Below are 18,249 nucleotides of genomic sequence, written 5' to 3' on the forward strand. Positions count from 1 at the left end.
TGCACTCAGTAATAGAATTGGCCAGGGCCTTCTGGATACATTTTCCAAGTGTTGCTAAGTTAAAACTTTCTCCTGTTTGCCTCATCTTGAAGTCCATTGTTGCAACCAATGAGCTTTTAGGAAGTTAGAAAAAAATTATCTGGAAGAATTGGTAATAATGTGGTGAAATGAGAAAAAAAAACAGGATGAAGAAAATCATATACATAATAGGATTTCAACTCTGTGATAAAAAGTGGATGGGTAGGAAAAAAAAAAACCCAACAACACAAATATTTACCAAATCCCACAATAGGGGGATTTTTGTAGTTTATTTCCATAATTTTTAGACATTTTCTGTATTTTCCAAATTTTGTCAATGAACTCTTATTTCTCTCTTTTTCCTCTATATCTTTTTAAGTGTATGCGCTTTCATATTTCTTCTGGAAGAAGAATATTCTTTTAAAAGTGTGCTTTCACAGTATTTTCTTCTTCAATTTGTTGCTGCTATCCTATTAGAATGGGATTAGAGTTGGCAAAAATTTTGAATTGAATCATTAAAATTTGCCCACAAGTTATGATTGAGGAAGAAAAATATCCCTTATTTCCACAGAATTTCAGTTTTCATATATCAGTAATCTGATCTCTCTGAGCTGCTCTTTAGTCCCAAAAGATCAGTTTCTCACCCAACTCATAGCTCTTTAGAAAGGCAAAAACACCTCCATCTTAAGCGCATTGATGAACCATGGCCATTTTGAGGTAGGTGCATTGGGATGTGGACTGATAGATAAACAAGTGAGCGGGACAGGAGTTAGCAATTGGGAAATACATTTTCAAGGAGAATAAAAAGACACTCTCTACCTTAGGTATCTGATGGCAATTAAGGCTTTCCATCGAACAGGAGTAGCTAACGAATCCAGGGGTTCATCTCTAATGAAGTCCTACAACAGAAACGAGGAGATTGATGATTCAGAAAGGATGGGACGCCTTCAGCTATCCCAAACGCTTCTGCTGCCTCATTGAACCCTTGGGTGCCTTTGGTTAAAATATGACACAGAACTGCGTTGGTTGGGACTGATAGATTTTAAACTTTTTTTTTTTTAAAAACACACACACACACACACACACACACACACACACAGATGAGGGAAAGAACTGTTTAAAAGGGATATATGATTAGGTATTATTGTCATGACAGGAGCCCAGAACGAAGGCTACATAGTTGAGTGGTCTTGGGGGGAGGGACTATATAAGAGAAGAGCGAACTAGGCAGGAAGGGTGGGCAGGGAGAAAAGTGCAACAATGAATGAATGGAAATCCAAAGACTCTGCAAATTTGAATAATAATAAAAAAGTTTAAAAAAAGATTGTAACCATTTTTATGAAAACCCTGAACTATTCATAATGGAACTCTCCAGGACCCTCCCAATGCTTTGTTGGCACACTCACCAGCATGTAACCGAGCAGCAATTCCTTGTGGGAAAATCTGAAACCTTGCTCCTGGGCCTCTTGAATAGCAATGCTGATCTCTGTGATGCTTCTTGTGAAACTCATCTGCAGATCCATGTCCTAAGGCAAAAGGATCCTGGTGCAAGCCAAGGTCTTAGGTATCACACTAGATCTCCCACCATTCAACCTGGGGTTGAAATAAGTGTCCAGACAGGAGCGAAACTCTTAGATCCCTTTAGCATCTCTACCTCTGGCCTAGCATTGAGGTTGCAAAATCAAGAAACGAAATCCACTGATTTTAATTCAATTTTGACTCAGCGTGACCCTCTATCGGGTTTCTGAGGCTTTAAATCTTTACTGGAGGGTCCATTTTTCTCCCATGGAATATTTTGTGAATTTGAACCTTTGACCATTTGGTTAACAGTTCTAACATAATTTATTATACTACCAGAGTTCCTTATTGAAGTTACAAGGAAGTTATAAAACAAAGGTCATTATCTCCCTTTATCACCTATTGATAACTTGCTTAGGTTTCTTTAGCAAATAACCTACATGAAATAGTTTACTGGTCTACCTGGTACTTATATGCATAAATTATATAATATATTCCAGAAACAAATTTTTTAAATAGTTGCCAAGGCTATATTTTTATGTACTCTTCTACTTCCTGAGAACGTTCAGGCTATCTATTGTTGTTGTTAGGTGCCCTTGAGTTGACTCACAGTACAACAAACAGACGAATCCAATTCTGTCCTGTGAAATCCTCACAATCTCTGACATACTTGTGTCTGTAGCTGCAGTCACTGTGTTAACTCATCTTGTTGAGGGTCTTTTTCTTTCACCATCCCTCCATGTTCCAAGGCATGATGTCCGTCACCCAGAAATAGCCTCTCCTAGCAGCATGCTTGAAGTATGTGAGACAAGTTTTGCCATCTTTGCCTCCAAGGAGCACTCTGGCCGCACCTTCTCTAAGACTTATCTGTTCTTTTAGCAGTCCATGAGATATGTTCCCTACTCTTCACCAACACTACAGTTCAAAGACATCAATTCTTCTTCTATCATTGTAACTTACTGTCTAGCTCTCAGCAGTATGGCAAGTGATTGAAAAGAACATGGCCTGAATCAAGTGTTCCTTAGCCCTCAAACTAGCATCATTGCTCCTCAATTAGCATCATTGCTCCCCAATACTTTAGAGAGATCCCTGACTGTAGACTTTCCCAGTTATCTTTTAAGTCTAACACATTTTTATCTAACTAGTGTGTCATAATTCAGAGTTGAAAAAACACTGGTTTAACTTTCAAAACACTAGTTTAAGTTTCAAAACACTTGAAACTGGAATAGAATACCTTGGTTTACCTCAGACTAGGCTCAGAAATCTCAGTTTCAGAGTGGAATTAATTAGTAAATAGTAGGATCTTTTGCCCTGGAGTCAAATGAGAGGAAATGCTATGTTTACTGCACTTCAATGAAACATGACTTACGTAAGTACTAGACACACACACACACACACACACACACACACACACACACTACAATCTATATCAACTATTTCTATCATCTTCTGTATCCTTGTTCATACCTTATTCATCACAGACATGCCCAGAACCTGAAAAATCAAAGATAAACAGTCAGTGAGTTGGTGATGTGTACCATCAAGTCAGAACTGACCCATAGCTGACCCTCCTGCAGATATTCAGAGGCTGTAATCACTCAGGAGGACAGCTCATCCTTCTCCCGCAGAGAAACTGGTGGATTTAAACTGTGTGTCTTTGGGATTGTAGTGCAGCTTCTTACCTTTAGGCCATCAGCGTCAATGAGCTATGTATTAGGGAGCTCTGGTGGCTTAGTGGCAGGAAGCTGCACTGTCATCCTGAAGGCACATTGTTCGAGGCCAGCTGCTCTGTGGGAGAAGGATGGTCAATCTCCTCTTGTCTGATTAATTGCCTCTGAAAGCCTGCTGGAGGGTCACCTATGGGTTGGTTCCAACTCTATGGTACATAACAACAACAACAACAACTATACACAATGCTGATGTTTATATGTAATATTTCTAATTCTCAAAGTTAAATAAAGGAAGCTCTGGTGGCCTAGTGGTAAGAAACTGCACTGTTGTCCCAAAGGCACATGGTTCAAATCCATGAGCTTCTCAACTGAAGAAAGAGGAGCAATCTACTCCTCTGTGATTTATTGCCTCTGAAAACTCTCTGGAGGGTCAACTATGGTTGATTCTGACTCAAAGGTACACCACCATGATGACAGAAATAAATAAAGATCAGATTTCTAAAGATACTAATAATAAAAGATAATAATGACGAGGAAAAAAATACCTCAAACAAGTACTGATTTATGGATGAAATGACTGACAATGGAGTTGTCAGAACAGAACCTCATTATAAGTTGGATGCCATTGTTTTCAGGTGCCAATGAATGGGAGCCTCAAGAACAATGCTGACTTCCCTGTGAGGAATCTTGCTCTATTGTGTGTCATCCTTGTGATCTGCACTATGCTCTAGTCCATTGTTGCACCCACTGTGTCAGTCCATCTTGTTGAGGGCCCTCTTCTATTTTGCTGACCCTCTCTACCTTTTCCAACATGATGTCTTTTTCTGCATACTTAACAACATTCCCAGAGACTGTGAGAAGAAATTTCAGCATCGTCACCTCTAATGACCACCCTGGTTACACTTCCTCCAAAAGGCCAAATTGGGAACTACCAGTACCCAAAATGTCTACACATACTCCTTAAATATCTATCAACTATTGGAAGCAGGAGTGGCATCCACTTCTCAAATAACACGCCTTGGGAAACTCTATGAACTTTGATAAATGTCGATAGTTGTAGAGGGGCTTCAGGTCTTTTATTCATAGGGTTGCTATGAGTTGTTCTTGACTTGAAGGCAATCAACAACAATAACGATTTCAGTATGATGTGTATTATGAAACTTATAGACCCATATGCAGCATTATGACTATTTATTAGACTTCAGATAAGTCTCCTTCATCTCATTTGTAAAGGTAGAATTCATGTACTTCCTAACTCTTTATCTTCTTTTTGGCACAATTTGATCAGCATGTCCAGGGGAGCATCTGTTTGTTGAGATATGTCAATTGATATTCCGTCAATTCCTGGGGCTTTGTTTTTTGCCAAATCCTTTAGAACAGTTTGAACTTCCTCCTTCATCACCATTGTTTCTTAATGCTTCATGTAATTATTCTGTGTTAGCCAATTCTTTTGGTATAGTAACTCTGTGTACTCTTTCCATCTTCTTTTAATGTGTCCTGAATCATTCAATATTCTGCCCAAAGCATCCTTAAGTGTTGCAACTTAGTGCTTGAAGTTGTTCTTTAGTTCCTACAGCTCATGAAATGACAAGTGAGTTCAGCCCTTAAAATTTTCCAACTCCAGCTCTTTGCAGATTTCATGTCATACTTTGTTTTGTCTTCTGGCTCTGCCCTTTGAAATCTTCTGCTCAGCCTCTTCCTCCTATCTTCCCTTTGCTTTGCCTTCTTGGCACTCTAGTTAATCTAGTTAAACAACCTGGCAGAGTGTGGAAATAATCAAACAATATCACACATATCACACACAAGCAAAAGCCTGCTGAAGAATATCCAAAAATGACTGGAAAAGTACATTGACAGTTATGTTTAGAAGAGGCCTCAGAATTAGAGACATTATTGCCAATGTCAGATGGATATTGCCAGAAAGCAACGAGTACCAGAGGACTGTTTCATTGACTACACAAAGCGTTTGACTATGTGGATCACCACAAATTATGACTAACCTTGTAAATAATGGGAATCCAAGAACATCTGATTGTGCTCTTGTGACAACTATGCTTGGACCAGGATGCAGTCATCAGAATAGAGCAAGGAATGACTGCATAGTTCAAAATAAGGAAAGGAGTGGATCAGGGATCAATCTTGTCTCCATATCTTTTAAAACTGTATGAGGAACAGAACATTCAAGAGGGTGGGTTTTATGAGGAAAAATGTGGCACCAGGATTGGAGGAAGACTCATCAACAACCTGCATTATGCAGATAACACAATCTTGCTTGCCAAAATTGAGGACCTGAAGCATTTGCTGCAGAAGGTTAAGGACTGAAGTCTTTCAATATGGATTGAAGCTCAACATCAAGAAGACAAAAATTCTCACCAGTAGGCCAAATGGCAGCGTCATAATAGATGGAGAACAGATTGTGGTTGTTAACAATTTCAGCTTGCTTGGTTTTACAATCAGCACTCTTGGCCCCAGAAGTCAGGAAATCGCAATTGGACAATTAAAACAGACTTTCGGGGGGGGGGAGGGGACCGAACTGGGGAGGAGGTAAAGAAAATAGTGCAACAATGAATGAATGGAAACCCAAAATCTCTGTAAATGTTCATTAAAAGGAATAAAATTTAATTAAAAAAAGAAGTCCAGAAATAAAAAAAATTATTTGCTTTGGGAAAGTTGTCTGTCAGGGACCTCTCCAAAGTGCTAAAGAGTAATGATGTGAGTGCAGAGAGACTAAGATGTGCCCGATTCATAGTCTTTGCAATTACTTGCTATGTGTCAGAGAGTTGGACAATGACTAAGGATGACAGAAGAACCAATGCCTTTGTGTTGTGGTGCAGGAGAATAGTATTGAACATACCACAGACCACTAAGAGAACAAACAAGTCTATCACAGAGAGGATGAAACCAAGTTTCTCCTCGGAGGCAAGGATTTTAAAATTCTGTCTCACATACCTTGGACATATTGCCAGGAAAGACCAGTCATTGGAGAAGGACATAATGCTTTGAAAAGTGGAGGAATAGCTCAGGAGAGGAAGACCTTGGATGAGATGGATTGACACAGAAACTAGGATAAAAAGCTAGGGGTAGGTGTGTCAAAGTCAATGTGTCTGGCTCAGGATAGGGCAAGGTTAAGACCTATTGTGCTCAATTGTCACGAAGAGTCACAGGCAACTTGATAGCACATAAAAACAGCAACTACAACTATTTATCATGTGGGAAACCATGCCACTTGGTTTTCAACTTTCATTAGGTTCCCAATTTTTTTAACACGACATTTAGAAAACAATTTTTAGAGTTCGGTCTTTCATCCATTCTCCCCGTAACTCCTTTGGTTTCTAATATGAGTTTTTCCATAGTAGAGTGAGATTTAGGAATTCATATGCTATATGAATATATGCTGTTCTTCATACTCTGAAGAAGTCATCTTTACCTCCCTTCTTTTATTCTTCAATATTCTCAATGGTTGACTGAAAATTAGTTTAACCTTTAAAAGTTAGTTTAAACCTTATATTACTTTTGATTCTTTTTATTGATTATCAAATTCTGGATGCACATGTTATTTCCTAAAGACCATATTAAAAAAAATAGAGTCTATACCTGAAGATTGCAGTTCATGCAGTTTTCTGTTTTTAGCATGCTTTCCAAGTGATTCTGGTGCAGGTAAGGTGTGAGCATCATTGTCTTTTATTGCCCATCAGCATATACTTCTATCTATGACATTGCAATGCTCCGAGATTTCTTTCTTATTACGTTGACACATGAATGAGTGTCAAGGGCATCCATATCTCAAACATGAAGCCCCGAGGAAGAGAGACGGGATTGTAAGGTGTAACATCATGATGTTGGCAATGTAATGGGAGAAGCAGAGGGTGTCTAATCAACAAAGCTCCCCAAGGTGGCTGTGGATGAGAGTCGTGTAAAGATCTCTAACAAATACCCACCTACAGTGTTCCTGGAAAAGCTTTATTTTTAAATTTGACCCCTGTTGGGTTCTTATGTAGCTAACCGAAATTCAATTCAGCAAATGTCTGAATCGATAATATGTAAAAGGCTGTTGATTAAAGGTAGGAAGAAAATGCTGATGGAGACGGAAATGATCAGAATTCTGACTTAGTTAGGTGACTCTAGCATCGACACAGTCTTGATATATTTCAGGAATGTCAGGAAGGGTCAGGATGACTGGAATAAATATGGAATTAATTGAGTTTGCATGCCCTTCTTCCTGGTTTTCAGGGTCTTTTCTCTGGGGAATAAAGAGCCTATCTAAGACAAACTCATCCGAGAAACTGTTGTTCAGCTTCTTATATTAGCCATCTAATACCATAATTGTCTGATTTATGTGATTCAGCGTAATGTGTTCTAGTTTGCCCATGTTACAGAATATTTCGTCAATTATTGATCTTTTTTAGTAATATATGTCCAAGCTTTTCATCTAAGGCACCTCTGGGCAGGTGTGAACCACCAATGTTTTGGTTAGAAGCCAAGTATGATTATAAGGAAGTAATGAACCAGCTGATGGGATTAGTTAAGCACTTCAATGCTAATTTAAAGGCCAGTCATTACAATCCACTCATACGTACTTTTGGTGGAAAGGTCTGGATAAATATTTCTGAAAATCCAACACTTAGACTCTCAGTGGAGCACAGTTCTGCTGTCACAGAGAATTATTATGAGTCACAACTGACTCATCAATAATCTATGTTACCTACTTTGCCAAAGGGGGTGCAAGAATTGTTGTTGCGATCTGCCACCAAATTGGACCCAACTCATAGCTGACCCTCCAGGAGGTTTTCAGAGCCTGTAAATCACGCAGGAGGAGAGTGCCCGTCTTTTCCTCACAGAGCAGCTGGTGGATTTGGTAGCACAACAAATCTGAGCTCTTGGGACAAGAAAAATTGCTTTAAATTCCAGCAAAAGGGAGATCCAGAAAGCACTTGATCTATCTGGGAAGACATCATAGATAGGACTTCCTTCTATCTCTCATTGCCATTGAGTTGGAACGGAGTCATTGAGTTGTTTTCCAAGGCTGTAAATCAATCTATGAGACATTCCCAGTTTGTTTGTTTTTATTCCCCTCCAGCAGAGTCACAAGTGGTTTCAAGCTGCCAGAGAAGTGTAACCTTTGATCTAGCAAAACAATTCATTACAGGCCACAGCACAAGAGCCCCCAGGACTGGAACTTGTAGGACATACATAAAGAAATGAATTGCCTGTGGTCTTCCCTTTTATAATACCTTTTCTACTCCCATCTCATTTTCCCATCCCCCTATATGCCAGATCCTATGTTTCCATTGGACTGTGTCCTTTGATCTGTATGTAATTCTGTGACCCTGAGGATTTCCCAGAGCTGAGCTCCTCGGAAGTCCGAGAGCTCCAGTCTGTAAGTCAAGGCAGCCTGTGGTGGCCATTACCTGACAGCACTGGTTGTAAAGAAGCATGACTTGAGACACCATGTCTTGGTCTACCCTGGTAAGAAGTTGCTCTTTGGGCGCATGAAGGGCCATAGCTCCGTAGATGATCATGATGTCTGTCTTGGACAGGTTCTTTTTACCAGAGAAAAGACCCTGGAAACCAGAAAGAGAGGAAGAGAAATTGTGACCAATGTAGTTCCCTTTCTTTTTACCCTTGTTGTTTTGAGCTATCAACTCATAGTGACCCCATGTACATTAGCTCTGAAACCTGCCCTATCCTGAGCTAGTCCCATCGTCTCTGACAGACTAATTTTTCCAGTCATTGAGTCAATTCATCTCATCTCGAGTCTTTCTCGCCTGTGCTGTCTACCACCCTTTTAAGCACGATGCCCCTCTCCAAGGACTGATTTCTCCTGGCCATATTCCTAAAGTATATGAAATGGAGCTTCAGAATCCTTGCTTGCAGGGAGAAGCCTGGTTTCACCCTTACCAGGGCAGATCTGTTTGTTCTCCTGGTAGTCCACAGTATGTTCAACACTCTTCTCCAGCACCACAACTCAAAGGTATTGATCCTTTTCTATCATTCTTAGTTATTGTCTGGCTCTCTGATGTGTAGCAAGTAATTGTGAAGACCATGGCCTGAATCAGGTGCACCTTAGTCTCCAGACTGACATCATTGCTCGTTAGTACTCTAGAGAGGTTCCTGATAGCAGACTTACCCTGTGCAATTCATCTTTTGATTTCCTGACTGCTGGTGCCAAGAGCGTTGATTGTGGGACCAGGTAAGCTGAAGTTATCAACGACCTCCCTTTCTTCTTCATCATGAAGCTGCTGAATTGGCCCAGTGGTGAGAATCTTTGTTTTCTTAATATTGAGCTTCAACTCATATTGAAGACTATAGTCTGTGACCTTCCGCAGCAAATACCTCATGTCTTTTTAATCTTGTTGTTCTTGTTATGTGCTGTCAAGTCATTTGTGACTCATAGCGACCCTAGGTACAACCCTGCTCTATCCTGTGCCAATCGCATTGCCTCTGACACACCCATTCCGATTACCCCAGTTACTGAATCAATCCACCTTATAGAGAGTCTTTCCCTCCTGCGCTGTCCCTTCACCCTACCAAGCATGATGTCCCTCTCCAAGGACCTGTCTCTCCTTACAACATGTCCAAAGTATGTCAGACGAAGCTCCAGAATCCTTGCCTCCAAGGAGTTGCTTGGTTTAACCCTCTCCAGGATGAATCTGTTTGTTTTCTTGGTAGTCCAGGGTACATTCAATACTCTTCTCCAGCACCATAGCTTAAAGGCATCAATTCTCCTTCTATCCTCGCTAGTCATTGTCCAACTCTCTGACGCATGACAAGTGATTGCAAAGACCATGGCCTGTATCAGGCACACCTTAGTCTCCAAAGAGACACCGTTGCTCTTCAGTACTTTGGAGAGGTCTCTAACAGCAGACTTTCCCATCGCGATACGTTTTTTGATTTCCTGGCTGCTGGTGCCAAGAGTGTTGACAGTGGAGCTGAGCAAATGGAAGCTGTGAACAGTCTCAATCTCTTCACCATCCATTCTGATGCTACCAATTGGACCAGTGGTGAGAATCTTTGTCTTCTTGACATTGAGCCTCAGTCCATACTGAAGGCTGCAGTCCTTGACCCTCTGCAGCAAGTGCATGAGGTCCTCCTCAATTTCAGCAAGCAGGGTTGTGTCATCTGCATAACGCAGATTGTTATTAGATCTTCCACCAATCCTGACGTCACACTTCTCCTCATAACTTTTTAACCTACTTCCTTCTAATTCTACAGAACACTTGTTGTTGTTGCTATGTACGGTTAAATGGAAACTGACACTTAGGTGACCCTACAGCTGGCTTTTTTCGGAGGTAGTAAATCACACTAGAGGAGAATGCCGATCCTTTCCCTCCCTGCCCCTCTCCACAAGCCCTGGAACACCTGGTGGATTTAAACCAAGTTCCCTTCGGTTGACAGCACATTTCCTCACTAAGCTACAGGGCTTAAAATCAGTTCAAACTTGTGCAAGGTGGTTTGTTCAAATTTAAGACCCACATCTCTGTCAGGAACCTAGTAGGTGTTAAGAGAGGTGGTTATGAGAAAACGAACATTAACTTTTAATAAATTTCCTCTCCCCTAGGAAATCAGAAGCTGATATAGGAATCAAAGAGGACATATCTAGACCTTACTGTGATCTTCCACATCAGTATTAAACAAAAACTCGGTTGCTGTGGGGCTCATTTGTATGTATTTTTTATATTTTATTTTATTATTTTTTGTATATTTACCGTCAAATCAGATCTGAGTGGTACAGGAGGAGATTGTCCCTCCTTCTCCGGCAGAGTATCTGGTGGATTCGAACAGCCACCCCTGGGATTGTAGTGCAACTTCTTACCACTAGGTCACCAGAGCTCCTTCTTGTGTGTCTCATTTTGACTCGTCGTGACCCCATGTGTGCCAGAGTAGAACTGTGGCCCATACGGTTTTCAATGACTGATCTTTTGGCATTAGATCACCGAACATTTCTTCCAAGGGGGCTTTGTGTATGTTCAAAACGTCACCTTTCATTTAACAGCTGAGTGTATTAGTCTTTGGCCCCACCCAGGGATTTAGCATTAGAGATGGCAAAATGAAGTAGATTTTTACAGAATTGGTCACTTTATAGGGCCTGGGTTTGAGCAGTTTTGACTTGGAATAAGGACTAAGAGTACCATGGAGAAGGAATATTCATTGATGGGATCAGTATCATTTTCCTTACCTTACATCGATTCACGAAAAATTTTTCTCGATCTTGGAAAGCTTTAAGGACTTTTAAGACAACATCAAAATGGTTTTCTGCACAGTGTCCTAAAATAGATGCTACTCCCTAAAAATCAGAAAAGGTACAGGATTGTGAATGGAACCAGACAGTAAATCAACAAATATTTATTGAGCACCTATTATATGCCAGGCACCACATGGAGTATTTGAGGATATAGTCGTGAACAGAGCACATCGTAATCTCCATCCTTCTGTGTCACACGGTGAAGGGAAGTGATGGTGAGAAATCACTACATAAACATGTAAATTTTTTATCATGGAGGTAAGTGCTATGCAGAAGGGGGAAAAAGCAAAAAAGAAATAATTGGTGAGGACAAGGGTTAACTTGCAATTTAAATAGGATGGTCAGAGGAGATCTTATCAATAGGGAACACAGAGAGAAAATAGAAACAGGTGAAAGAGTGAGCCATTAGATTATCTATCTGAAAAGGATGGTTCTAAACACAGTAAGTTCTTCTAAAGGCCTTGAGGACCACAGAGGAGGTGCATAGAGTGGAGCAAATGACAAGAAAAGCAGGGTCAGATAAAGTCGGAGAAGCAGAGGCTTGGTTCTATGGCGGGCCTTTCAGGCCATTCTGAAGTTTTAATGTTTTCATCCTAGACTTCTTCTTGTTGCTTGCCGTCAAATTGGAACTGACTCATAGCTGACACTTCAGTGGGTTTTCAGAGGCAGTAAATCACACGGGAAGAAATTGCACATCCGCTCGCGGAGCAGTTGGTGGATCTGAACCTTGCTCCTTGGGGATCTCAGCACAGCTTCTTATTGCTAGGCTAGTAGAAGTTCCTAATCTTATACTAGAGAATTCCAATGAAGATTTCTGTCTCTCCTTTTTAAAAAAAACTTGAGTTGGTAAGTATCAGGTCATTCTGCTGCTGAAACTTTATGATATTTTAAGTGATTAATTTTTTCAAAGCTGTGAGCTCTTGCTCCACAAGCTATGATTATATTCCCATATTCTCCCTTCCCCATCTCTCTTGCACTAGGATGATTTTAATAAAAGTACTTTCATGAATCCTCTTATATTTCATTTGGAGCTTGAGAACCATGAGAACACAAGAGGCCGGACTCCTGTCATCAAGGCCTCAAAGAGTTCTTTTCTTAGTTCTTAGCTACCAGAGGATGCTTGAAATGATTCTTTGAGAGCTTGTTGCCTGACAGCCCTTATACAAGGTTCTCTGTGTCTTTTACTCTCTGTACTCTCATCTCCTATGCTCTCTATTTTAGCTCTCTATTCATCTTGCTAACTTCTCATCTTCCTCCCTAACTTTCCACACTACGATCCATATTCCATTATCCTCCTCTCACTTAGTCTGGCAACTTCTAGAACTTGATGCCTCTTAACTCTGCAGCCCATCTTTACCAACTCCTACACTCGGCTGCTGAGAAAATGAACGCAGAACAAGTTTTTGGTTTCAAAAGTCAATCTAGGGAGCTCTGGTGGCATAGTGGCAAGAAGCTGCACTGCAATCCCAGAGGCACATGGTTCAAATCCACCAGATGCTTTGCTGGAGAAGGAGGCGCAATCTTCTCTTGTACCAGTCAGATCTGATTTGATGGTCTAGACACAAAATATAATAAAATAAGTTTTAAAAAAATCGGTCTGGACTCACTGAGATTAAGAAACTTATTTATTAACACTTCCCAGAGGTCATTTAGAGGGTCTGAGAGACACAATTCAGAAAAAAAATAAACAATACCCCACAATAAACATTTTGATGCCTGAACTGACACTCTATTCTTTAATTACTTGTTGATATTTGAAACTTGGAAGCCTCATTTCCTTCTTTCCTAAAAGTTCTAGTGACAGCTTCTGAGTATATTGTTGGATGTTTTTAGAAATAGACAACTTCTCCCAAAAGAAGAAAATTAAGAGAAAGAGCTCCCACCTGTCGTTGATCTCCTAGTTGGTTGGGTGCCATTAGAAACTCCTTAAGCTGTGAGCTTACGAAGCCTGTATCCTGGCAGTATGCTAATGTTGTTCCCAAGGCTTTCCAAAGGAATTTCTGCAAAACAAAACACAACTGGACGCTAGAGTTTGGGAAGTAAAACTGTCCAAAAGTGTGTTCAAGTGGTTACCCAAGGGAAAGGCAATGAGTGACTTAATACTTAATAACATCTCTGGAACTTCAAGCTCTCTCTTCTTGGCAACATTTGCTTTCCCCAGGCTCTGCCTTCCACCTGAGCTCTTTTTCATACCCCTCTGCACTTTGTAGGAAGCTCTGGTGTTGTGTTCCACAGGAAGTTGTGCTGCTATTCCAAAGGTCACTTTGGCCCCTTTGATGATTCAAGTTCACAAGCAGGCCTGTGAGACAAAAATTGATAATCTCCTCCTGTATGATTTAAAGCTTCTTGAAATCCACTAGAGGATTAGCTATTAAGTCGGTTCCAACTCTATGGCAATAAGAGAATTTTGAGCTCTGCCATTGAAATACCTGCCCCTCTCTCATCATGTTCCATTTTTCTGTCTCTATGTTCAGACCATGAATATGGCAGAGGATCTTGATCATTATTTCCAGCACTGCTATGGTTTTTCTCCCAGGAATAGTGTGAGGTGACCAGTAGGGTTAACCCAGAGCAGTGTCAGGGGTCCAGGAAAGTCACATGAAACAGTGTCTCTGAGTAAGGAAAGAAGCTTCTCAATGGAGAAATAATGGTAAAAGAGTATGAAGGGAATTTAGTAATGAGAATGTTAAATTCATTATACCACTCTTATTCTTGCTTGCTCTATAGTGTCAGGAGGAAGTTAAGGAAAATAGGACATGAATGAATATACTTGCTCACTACAAGTCACAAAAGACTTACAGATATGACTGGAGGGAATCCGGACAGCCCAGCAGTTGCTTGCATTTGGACACCAAAGCATATGCCTAGCTGCACATTTGCAATGAATCAGAACTGACCCATCGCTGATCCTCTGGCAAGTTTTTAAAGGCCGTTCTTCTAGGTGGTATAGCACTGGTCTGTGAGTTGCTGTACAGAGGTAACTTGTGGTTGCTGTGATGCTGAAGACTGTGCCAGTGATGTGTCAGTCGTGTTAATGGGTCCCCATGGTGGACAGTGCTGGCTGGAGCTTCCCGACTAAATCAAGCCTGGAAGCAGGAGTGGCATCCACTTCTGAAATGGCTTGCCTCCGGAAACTCTATGTACGAACAGTGCTCAGGCTGTTCATTCATAGGGTCGCTATGAGTCATCTACAACTCGACGGCACCAAACAACAGCAACAACAACAATTGCACAGGAGGAAATTGTCTTCTACCATGGAGCAGATGGTACATGCCTTTGGGACTGCAGTGCAGTTTCTTACCACTAGGCCACCAGAGCTTCCTGTTTGTACACTGTTGTTGTTGTTAGATACTGTTGAGTGGAGTACAGCTCAAAGAGACTCTATATGGACAGATCTGAACCCTGTCCTACTTTGTGCCATCCTGGCAATCTCTGACACCCTCAGCCCTTTGTTGCAGTTGCTGTGTCAACTCACCTGGTTGAGGTCTTCCTCTCCTTTAACAACTTTCCACCTTTCCATGCATGATGTCCCTCTCCAAGGAATAACCTCTCCTAGCAACATGCCAAAAGTATATGGAATGAAGCTTTATCATCTTTTTTCATGTAGGTATAGGGACGTTCGTATATAATTATGTTGTTGTCAAGTAGAGTAGGACCGATAATGACTCTATGAACAACAGACCTGAACTCTGTCCTAAAGCATGGTTTGAAGACTGATTCACTATTAGAGTTACAAACTAAGTTGTCAGTTTGTTGTGTTTGGGGAGAATATTGTTCTAATTGGTACATCATTTCAGTCAGTTTACTGTACTGAGATAATTTGTGGGCTGTTGTGATACTGAAAGCTATGCCACTGGTATGTCTAATGCCACAAGGGTTACTCATGGTAGACAGGCTTTAGTAGAGCTGCTAGATTAAGACAGACTAGGAAGCAGGACTGGCGATATACTTCTTAAAAACAGACTTCTGAAAATCCCATGAACAATAGAGGAATAGTTATACTTGTAGTACATAGGTGGTGGTTTTTGTTGTCATGTGCTGTTGAATTACATGCAACTCATAGTGACCCTATGTACAACAGCTCTGAAGCCTGCCATATCCTGAGCCAGTCTCACTGACTTTGACACACCTACCTCCATTGCTCCAAGTTACTATATAGCAATAAACCTCATCTGGGGTCTTCCTTTCCTGCATTGTTTGTTCCTCCACCCTTCTGAGAATGACGTCCTTCTCCAAGGAACAGTTTCTACTGGCCATGTGTCTAAGGTATGTGAGATGGAGGTTCAAAATCTTAGCCTCCAAGGAAAAATTTGGTTTTACTATCTCGAAGACAGACCCATTTCTTCTCAGTCCATGGTATATTCACGACTCTTCTCCAGCACAAGAATCAAAGGCATCAATTCTTCTGTCATCCTTAGTCATTTAAGCTCTCTGATGCATAACGAGTAATTGTGAACACCATGGCCTGGAATCTGGCATGCTTTAGTCTCTAGATTGACATCGTTACTTCTGAGTACTTTGGAGAGGTCTCTAATAGCAGATTTTCCCAACACAATTTGTCTTTTGATTTTCTGACTGCTGGTGCCAAGAGCATTGATTGTGGAGTCAAGCAAGAATTCTCTCCCTCCCTTTTTTATTAATTTTAATGAAAATTTACAGAGATTCTAGATTTCCATTGTTGCACACTTTCCACCCTGCCCCCTCCCCTCCAGTTCACTCTTCTCTTTGAAAAGTAAAAAAAAAATATTTCAGTATTATACTATCCCTCCCCCTCAGTCCACTCCCCTATGCAGCCTTCATTCTGGACTCCTGTCACGATAGTAATACCTAATCATATATCCCTTTTAGACAGCTCTTTCTTTATCTGTTTCATTGCAGTATATGTAATTAATCCCCCTTTTTTTCCCTTAGGTTCCCTCCAACCCCAGTGTCAGTCTCCCTTTACAACAGTGGCAGTATTTTTCTTTTTGTGACTGAGATATTTCACTCAGCATAACATACTCCAAGGTTACCCATTTTGTATGATAATTCATGAGTTCCTTGTTTTTCAATGAAGCATAGTATTGCATTGTGTGAATATACCACAACTTCTCTATCTATTTGTTTGTTGATGGGCACATGGGTTGTTTCCAATTCCTTGCTATTATGAACAAAGCAGCAATAAACATGGGTGTGCATATATCTGCTTGGGTGGCAGTTCTGGTTTCTTTAGGGTATATCTCTATTTGCAACTTTTTGAGAAAAGGCCATACTTCCTTCCATAGTGGTTGCACCATTTTACACTCCCACGAACAGTGAATAATGGTTCCAGTTTCTCCACAACCTGCCAGCATTTCTTGTTTGCTGTTCTGTTAAATTTTGCTATTCTTACTGGAGTGAGATGATATTTCATAGTTGTTTTGATTTGCATTTCTCTTAGACCTAGGGATTTTGAACATCGTGTGTTTGTTTGCCATCTGAATGTCTTCTTTGGTGAAGTATCTGTTCATATCCTGTGCCCATTTTTCAATTGGGTTGTTTACCTTTATTTTGTTGTGATGTGTGGGTATTTTATAAATTCTAGATACCGGACATGTCATTACCAAATATTTTTCCTCAGTCTGTGGCTTCCTTTTTTACCCTGTTGGAAAAAGTTTTGGATGTGCATAGGGATTTGATTGGTAGAAAGTCCCATTCAACTATTTTATCTTCTCCTGGTTGTAGATTTTGCAGGATGCTTGGAAGACTGTTTATGTTGTGGATTGGGGCTTGTGGAATTCTCCCAAGCTGTTCTCTAATGAAGTTTATAGTCCTTGGTTTTCGTCTTAGGTCCTTGATATACTTTGAGTTGTTTTTTGTGCTTGGAGTAAGATGTGGATCTTACTTGAGTCTTCTGCAGATAGTTTTCCAATTTTGCCAACACCATTTGTCATTTCCCCACTTAACTGTTTTAATTTTCTTGTCAAAAATCAGTTGACCATAGGTAGGTGGACTGATTTCTGCTTTCTCAATTCTATTTCATTGATCTAGGTGTCTGTCATTGTACCAGTACCCCGCTGTCTTGACCACCTTGGCAGTGTAGTAGGATTTGAAATCAGGGAGTGAGATGCCTCCAACTTTGTTTCTCTTTTTAAGGAGTTCTTTGCTTATTCTGGGCCTCTTTCCATTCCAAATGAAATTGGTGGTTGCCTTTTCCATCTTGTTGAAAAATGGAATTAGTATTTGTATTGGGATTGCATTGAACATGAAGATGGCCTCTGGTAGTTTTGTCATCTTCACAATATTTAGTCTTCCTTTCTATGAGCAAGGTATATTCTTCCATTTCTCCAAGTCTCTTTTTGTTTCTTGTAGTAATGTTTTGCAATTTACTTTGAATAGATTCTTTGTGCTTCTGGTTAGACTTACTCCCAAGTATTTAATCTTGTGGTTAGCTATTGTCAAGGGTATTGTTTTTCTTAGCTCCAGTTCTGTATTCTCATTGTCACTGTAGAGAAATCCAATTGATTTTTTGTATGTTGCTCTTGTATCCTGTCAATTTGCTGAATGGTCAACTATTTCTAGAAGTTTCCTTGCTGACTCCTGAGGGTTTTCTAAGTATACTATCATATCATCTGCACAAAGAGATAGTTTTACCTCCTCTTTGTCAATTTGGATACCTCTTACTTCCTTTTCTGCTTTTATTGCTATCGCTAAGCCTTCTAGTACAATATTGACTAGGTGAGGTTATAGCGATCACCCTTGCCTAGTTCCTGTTCTCAAAGGGAATGCCTTTAATATTTCACCATTGAGAACAATGTTGAGAACAATGGTGGCTCTTGAGTT

At 40.4% G+C, this 18,249-nt stretch overlaps 1 protein-coding gene across 1 annotated transcript in view; it reads right to left on the reverse strand.

Annotated features, from left to right (window-relative positions):
- MROH2B (maestro heat-like repeat family member 2B) overlaps positions 1 to 18,249 on the reverse strand; it is a 142,460-nt gene that overhangs the window by 61,419 nt on the left and 62,792 nt on the right. The window contains exons 19-24 of the mRNA XM_006889584.1: positions 13,332 to 13,448; positions 11,383 to 11,490; positions 8,615 to 8,767; positions 3,004 to 3,030; positions 1,425 to 1,544; positions 838 to 917 (exon numbers count right to left, since the gene is read on the reverse strand). Of these exons, the coding sequence (XP_006889646.1) occupies positions 838 to 917; positions 1,425 to 1,544; positions 3,004 to 3,030; positions 8,615 to 8,767; positions 11,383 to 11,490; positions 13,332 to 13,448 (605 nt within the window). The remainder of the gene's footprint in view (positions 1 to 837; positions 918 to 1,424; positions 1,545 to 3,003; positions 3,031 to 8,614; positions 8,768 to 11,382; positions 11,491 to 13,331; positions 13,449 to 18,249) is intronic.

The sequence above is a fragment of the Elephantulus edwardii genome, unplaced genomic scaffold, assembly GCF_000299155.1.
Source record: "Elephantulus edwardii isolate Elephantulus edwardi_28Jun2011 unplaced genomic scaffold, EleEdw1.0 scaffold00079, whole genome shotgun sequence".
Taxonomy (NCBI): Eukaryota; Metazoa; Chordata; class Mammalia; order Macroscelidea; family Macroscelididae; genus Elephantulus; species Elephantulus edwardii.